This window comes from Heloderma suspectum, chromosome 1 (assembly GCF_057233095.1).
Source record: "Heloderma suspectum isolate Gila_16-S chromosome 1, 16-S_ref, whole genome shotgun sequence".
Lineage (NCBI taxonomy): Eukaryota > Metazoa > Chordata > Lepidosauria > Squamata > Helodermatidae > Heloderma > Heloderma suspectum.
In genome coordinates, this window is record NC_139458.1 from 108534806 (window position 1) to 108542248 (window position 7443).

Below are 7443 nucleotides of genomic sequence, written 5' to 3' on the forward strand. Positions count from 1 at the left end.
CTATATCCAATCAATAATGGTGAAGAATGGCATTTAAGATTAATATTCTGAATACATATCGAACTACCTTTACCAAGCATTGGTAAAGTTTTTGTTAAGGCTTTCATGTAACACACATTTTGATGGTCAACCTCCTCCCACGCTAATTTTTCACATTCCATTCATTTGAAAACAGTAACATTCAAATCAGTAGAGCTGCCAATGGGTATGAGTTATGCATGAGTTTAGTAGCTTGTGGGAATGTGACCTACATTAGTCTCCTGTTGCAAGCTTTCATGCAGCGCACACACACAGAATACCCTATTGCAGCAGGATAGATCAGCAAGCAGGACAATACATGAATTAGGGCGCAATCCTATGGGGATAGTTGGCCACCTCTGAAGTTGGAGGCGACCGACTATCCAATGCACGGCGGGCAGAGCGCGGAGGGGATCTTCTCCTCCATGCTCTGGCCACCCTGCATTTGCAGCTAGACAGCTGATTTCAGCTGTCTAGCCAGGGCACCTCAGAGCAGGGGAGGGGAGAGAGGCTGGACAGTGCACAGGAAGAGTTGTAACAGTGCGTCCACTGTCCCCTCCGCTCCCCCTTTTCAGCTGCTCCGCGCTGCTCTTATGGGACAAACCACATCACCTACAAGGCAGTGGGGAGTCAATTTTCTGGGAATCGAGAAATCCTGTGGCCGTCTAGACCTGCCTAGTGGCCACAGGACTGCGCCCTTAATGGTGTACTCTGACTTTTTAAAATTTCATTACCACATACTGCTCTGGAATCCCTACTACAAGTGATCATTATATAAGGACCATCACACAACCTCAAGCATCTAAAGCTTTAAGGACACTATAAGAAGGGAAATGACAGATGCTAGACCACCACCTGAGTCTGCAACCCCTAATGTAACATGTCAGAAAATTCTACTGCAGCCTTCCCCAACCTGGTGCCCTCCCAGCATTCCTGACCATTGGCCAAACTGGCTGGGGCTGATGAGAGTTGGGAGTCCAAAATATCTGGAGTGTCCTGGAAACCCAGCCTGCATTCCTTAAGAGATTGAATTTTACCCAGGGGCCTCCAGCTGCCGACCATGATCTAGACAAACCAATTATAGCCAATTAAAGATGCTTTTAAATATATTATTTGCAATTCACTATGAAGCTTAAATATATTTCGATACTGTAACCACAGTCTAAAAATAATTAAAAACTAAGAACAAGTGACAAAGTTTATATGGCTTAAATACAAGTATCTAGCCCTTGAACAGAACACGAAAAACCACTGAGTTGCCACGCAGTGATCTAGTTCACATGTCATGGTAAGCTGCTGCTCCAAATTCACCTGTGGAGCTGTGAGATGACCACTATTTTGAATATGCAAGCCACAGTTTGTTTAACCCTCAAATAATCCATGGCATTGCAGCCTCCATATTCAAACGGCAGCTAGTGCGTGCCGCGGAGCTGTGGGCCAAATAACCCATGATGGCTTATTGTGATGTTAGAACTGGCCCAGGGTCTTATCCACAACTGCCATTCTTGCTCTCAAGACTCAGTGGTTATGTTCAATCAGATCTTGGCCTAAGACAGGATATTCTCAAGATATGCGCATCCACACGTAGCCCCAATGCTCTCCCTTCACAAGAGTGGGGAAACAAACCAGGAAGCTGCCATTAACCATAGCTTCCTGTTGAGTCCGAATTAGGGAACTATGGTTAATGACTTCCAAACTAGTCAGAATTTGAAGCCATGGTTTAAAGTTGGATTCTGATTCTTGTTTGGATGTAATTAATCACAGCTCTGAGTTCACACATAACGGGAAGCTATTGTTAATTTCCCAACTTCTTCACTCATGAGAAGGAAGGAATGAAGTGGCAGCAAATGGACTGTATGTGGATGCATGAAGCTCATGTCTAACTTATTATGCCAGGATATGATTGTTTGAATTGGGCCATTATGTCTCACTCATCTCAGCATTCTCAGAGGCATTCTCTGAGTGGAGAACCAACATAGCAGGCATGACCATTTCTTAAGTAGAGGCAAATTTGTATAATCAGGATAGTTTCTTCAAAGAAATTGAGAGGGGAGTCTCCAGAGTCTGAATTAAAGAATCCAGTTGGGAGTTTACTAGATAGTTTTATTAATACTGCATGCACATGCAGTACTGTGATGAGTTAGTGGATTATTTAAAAGCAAAGATGGATGGTGGATAAACTAAGTACAGACAAGTAGGCTCTTACAAATTATCGGTAATGCCAAGTTACACCACTGGTAACACCACTGCTGAGTTACACCACTACATTACTGATGTTATAATTCCTGTTCAGTATTTAAAGGCTCGTACTACTTCAGCAGGATTAGTGAGCCTTAAAAAGGACACAGGTGCCTTGGGTTAATGCCACACATACAACAGTTAGGACTGAGAACAATGTAACATGTTATATCCAACCAAGTGATGAAAGTTTTGTTGATGGTTATCCTTTTAAAAATTCATCAGTGATGTAACAAATTACTGATCACACAGTAAAAAACAAAGAGACTTGTGGCACTTTAAAGATTAACGTGTTTATTTGGGAAAATGAAAACCAGTGAAAAATATATTTACGGCCTTCCTTCCATACGTTGCACTATAGAAAAAGTAGGGAACAGGGTAGAAGAGGTGAGCAGAAAGTTGCTAATATATAAAGCACTTTTTCAGATGACAGACTCTTTCCTTAGCTTGCCCAAAGGGCCATATTAAAAGGGGGGGCATGTTGTCTAAACCAGTGGTTTTCAATCTTTACTTAACTCTTTCCTCATCAACTTCTCTACCAAGGAATCCCTGCACATTGCAGAGGCTTCTGCCGTTGGGGCATCAATGGTGCACAATCATATAAAACACTGGATAGGCCTTTGGGCTCTTACCTTTGCCTCACATGTGGTATGGACTGTGCTCTACTAGAACCCACCCAATGTTCCCATGCACCCCTGCACATTGTAAAAGAAAATGAGTAGCGAAAAGACAAACTGCTTTTCGAGGAAGCTTGTCTGCCAGTACCAATCTTCTCACTGAAAAAGCCCAGGTTTCCACCAAACCTTCTGGAAACCTTGATTTAAAATTAAGCACACCACATTGCGATTCCTTGCTTCTCAGTGGTCCACATTACAGTTAGGTAACTTGTTGCTGCCCATATGTTTTGGACTACAACTCCCACAAGCCCCAGCCAGGATTGTCAGCAATTGTGGGAGTTGTGGGCACCAGACTGCCTATCCCTGGTCCACATCTTAATAAGCCCAGGAGCTTCCATTTCAATGGTCCATTCAACGAGAATGCTACATAAATCCAGGAACAGTGTTAATTATACCAATTACCTTTTCCCCTTTGCAAAGTTACAATAATACTGAAACTGCTAATTGGATCCAAATGTGCAGCAAATAATATTGAAACTGCCGATTTTTCAGTTGAGTTAACACCCTAATAATGGATTGTATGACAATTAATGATTTTTTTTCAAATGTGCTCTAACCCCATATTTGTATTGTTTAAAAAAACACCCAGAGAGCTTCAGCTATTGGGCAGTACAGAAATGTAAGAAAGAAAATAGAAAAAAAATTAAGAAATTATACCAATTCTATCCCACTAGTGCAGAAGTAAGGCAACCTGTGCCTTCTAGGTATTTTGGACAACTCTCATAATCCCCAACCATTGACCATACTACCTGAAGTTTATGGGAATTATAGTCCAAAACATCCGGAGCACACCAGGTTGCCTACCCCGGCACTAGTGCATACTTGTCTTATTGCACATAGCATACCCATTTTAGAGATTATGGACCTGAAATCTATGTAGCAAATTAGCTAGTCACGTTTTATCCATATATTTTATATAGTAGCATTTTTTTTAATAGTGGACATTACTTCGGGTTAGCCATTAAGTGTGCAGTTTGTGTTTGTAGTATGTAGACTTGTGTTCTCTGAATAAAAGATAGCCCTGATGTCCCTTTTTTCATTATAAATTCCTCTAAGACTGCAATCCTAAGTACTTGTATTTGAAGTTCCATTGTACTTCGTGGGACTTGAATCTCCATATAATCATGCGCAGGATTGCACTGCCTTTTTAATTTGAAATGCAACCACGATACTAACTGACAGGTTCTGCTTGGCTCATTTACCCTGAACCACAGAATCCCTTATCCATATAAAGGTGTTTCCTGCAACTACCTATTCCATCCCGGTGCTACTACAACTATGGATGCAAAGCATGTGCCTGTATAACTCATCAGAGTTCTCTCTCTCTAGCGAAAGGAGCACAAATAATATATTTTAATGTTTCAGCTTCAAACACCAAATGTAGTCCTTGTTTTGGCAGCGTCCATATCTAAAGCTTAAATGAATACACAGCTAATCAGCAATATTTTTCTATGTTTTGTGCATACATGAATTTTCACCTTCCTTTAATTGCTTGGAGAATGTTCTTCAAGAATATTCCTAGACTTAACTTCACACACACCCTTGATTACTACGTGTGTCCCCCAGTGGTGAGTGAGGCAACTGCAGCTGGAATAGTTCTCCTGGCCCAACCCCATTTCTTATGTGGCTGCAGTGAGTGGAACCCAGGGAACCTCCAGGTTCAGAGGCAGCACATCACTGAATGCCAGTTGTAGGGTAGTAATGGCAGCCTTCATACCCTACATCATACTTCCTAGAGCCATCTGGCTGGGCACTGTGGGAAAGAAGCTGAATTAGATGAACTTTGTGGTCTGATCCAGGAGGGCTCTTCTTATGATATGGGAGCAGGTCTGCCTGCCCAGATACCACCAGTCTACCATGTTGGTTCCTTGCTGAAAGAATCCACCTTCGCATAATAGATGAAACTTGTTACTTCAAGTCAGTTTGTAAAGTTCAGCCTGCCATCTCTAATATCCCTGATGATCCCAAATCCAAAATATCTGGGAGACATAGGATTGTTTGGTTTCCTGGCTCCAAGCTCAGAGACAGGGCTCTGAGCTCCAACTGAGGAAACCCTGCCCCCTTGCAGTAGTTGCAGAGAGAAACACATTGGCTACCTCTCCGCATCTGCTAAACGGAGAGCAGAGATAGGGAAAAGGAGGTGTTCTCAGGTGCAGGAAGCCGACCAGGGTGACAGCCATATGAAAAATCGTACGGACACCCCAGCCTCCTTCCCTCCCCCTCACCTCCTCTAGAAGGGCGAAATTACCCATCTAGCTAAACTGCAGAGCAGAGGCGTGAGACACTTCCTGCTCTGCACTGGATACTTTTAAGCCTCCAGAGTTTGGAGGCTTATGAATAGCCAGGGTGCCTCGCATAGGATTCAGCCCTAAACTTGTTAAGACCTGAATAGAAGTGAAAACTTCACAAATTGCGTTTTATTTCCTTCCATCAAAATGTTATACTAATGGCAAAAATCATGACGAACCATGATAGGTAAAAGAATCATGTTGCCAAGCAGACACACAGAAAATGCATGAGGCCAGAGACAAAAGACAAATACTTCTTATTTTGAAGAGCTGTGTGTAAACACACACAACTTGTAAACCCAGCCAACCTGATTCAGGTTTACCGAACACCCAGAAAGATATGCTAGAGAAAGTCACCCCTGGCATTCACATGGTTCCACAGAATCCAGTGACATATATTACTGGCAGATATGTAATTTTAAAAGTACTGAAAAAAATTCTTAATACTAACTTTAAAGTGGTTGACTATGTCCATTTTGCAAGGATTTGTAAGAGCCCCAGGGCAATCCTTGCGCGGGGGGGGGGGGGGGTGTCTTCTTTGAAGAGCGAAATCCCAGGAACTATCTGGTTTCAATGCTCAGCTCCAAAAGTAGTTTGCCACATAAGAGCCAGGAAGGAGGGGGTGGGGGTTGTTTGAAAAAGGAAGCTACCATCATGAGCCCAAGGTTGCTTTACTGTCAATGTTCTTTGGATCCTGGCTAGAATTTTCTCTGTACATCTGCTTGGGATAGCATTTTAACCTTCTAAAAAATTAAAACCACACACCAAATATAGTATCTTTCACAAAGGACACAATATTTCTGCAATATTAATATATTTATTAATACATCCACGTTAAACCAGTTTCATTTAGATTTCTGAACACATCCACCCAATTTCACTTTAAATACACAAAGAAAGATACATAGAGGTCAACAGATTAGACCAATACAATGTATTTTTCAAGCCTTTAAACCCATTCTCATGAAGCCACAGTGTATTTAATTTAAGCCTTTTCTGGGTTTTAGAAGTCCATACACCATATACAGAACATTATACTGGTTCCTCATTATCACATGTGGAAAGCTGAATGGAAAGATGCCTCCTCGCTTCCAAACGATTAAGCGATTCAGTAAGGGGCCATAGTTTAGTGGTAGAGCACATGCTTTGCATGCAGAAGGTCCCTGGTTCAATCCCTGGCTTCTCCAGGAAGGGCAAGGAATTAATCCTGCTGAAACCCTGGAGAATCGGGACCAATTAGTGTCGACATTAAAGGGCTAGATGGACCAAGAGACTGACTCGGTATAAGGGAGTTCACCTGTCCACGAAGGCTTGCATTTTAAAGCTGCAACGCTACACATGCTTACTTTTAAGTAAGCCAACTTAACTCAGTACAGCTTACTCCTGAGTAAACATGCATAGGATCAGCTTTGATTCAAAGTACCCTTGTCGGGAGCAGAAAACGCAGTAGGGCTTGTTTCTAATAAGCATTTTAAGTCATGCTGGGAGCCAGCTATAAAGGAGGAAGTAACTGGAGCAAATTGGGAGGATGATGGTAATAGGCACCCCAATAGATTCCATGAATTAGGGCCAAAATGGGGTGAGAAAGCAGGGCCACAGCCCAACACAAAAGACGCGGACGTTATACAGGCCCATTCCCCACCATTCTAAAACACGCCATTTTTACCTTCTCCAAGCGTCGGCCGGCCGCCCTTTCCGACATAATCCCTCACGCCCTCCCCAAAATGCCTTCCCCTACCAAGAACCTCACTCGGCTCGGAAGGCCCTGGTCGCTCACCTGGTCGCCGGTGGGAGCTTCTCCAGACATGGCGGGTTAAAACAGGCCCCGAGGGGGAAGGGAAGGAAGCAGCCTCAGCCAGACAGATTTCTTAACCCACCCCTCGCCTCCTTCCCTTCGCAGGGCCCCTGGATGCCTAGCCAGCCAAGTAGCTAGTCAACTAGTTACCCCTCCGCGCCGCCTTTGCTAGTCCAAGGAACAAAATGGCGGCTCAACCGCCCCCCAACTCTCGCCTTCCTCAGTAAAGGATGGAGGCGGGGCCGAACGGGAAAGCGCGAGTGCGCAAGGGCTGCTGGGGAAAGGAAGAAGACGCGGAAGGAAATGGAATGGTGCCAGGGCAGTAGCGCGCGAGAAGCTCAACGCACAAACGGATCAGAACGTGACGAAGGAAGAGGCCGCGCGAGGAGGATGCTGGGAGTGAAAGGGGAGTAAAGGGGAAGCACGA

The 7443-nt window shown here is 43.8% G+C and overlaps 1 protein-coding gene across 2 annotated transcripts in view; it reads right to left on the minus strand.

Annotated features, from left to right (window-relative positions):
* The window catches only part of CSTF3 (cleavage stimulation factor subunit 3), a 68572-nt gene extending 61331 nt beyond the window's left edge, over positions 1 to 7241 (minus strand). For both annotated transcript variants that reach the window (XM_084853366.1, XM_084853396.1), the window contains exon 1: positions 6999 to 7241. In XM_084853366.1, coding sequence (XP_084709492.1) covers positions 6999 to 7028 — 30 coding nt within the window. In that variant the 5' untranslated portion in view covers positions 7029 to 7241. The remainder of the gene's footprint in view (positions 1 to 6998) is intronic.
* Positions 7242 to 7443: the final 202 nt, after the last annotated feature.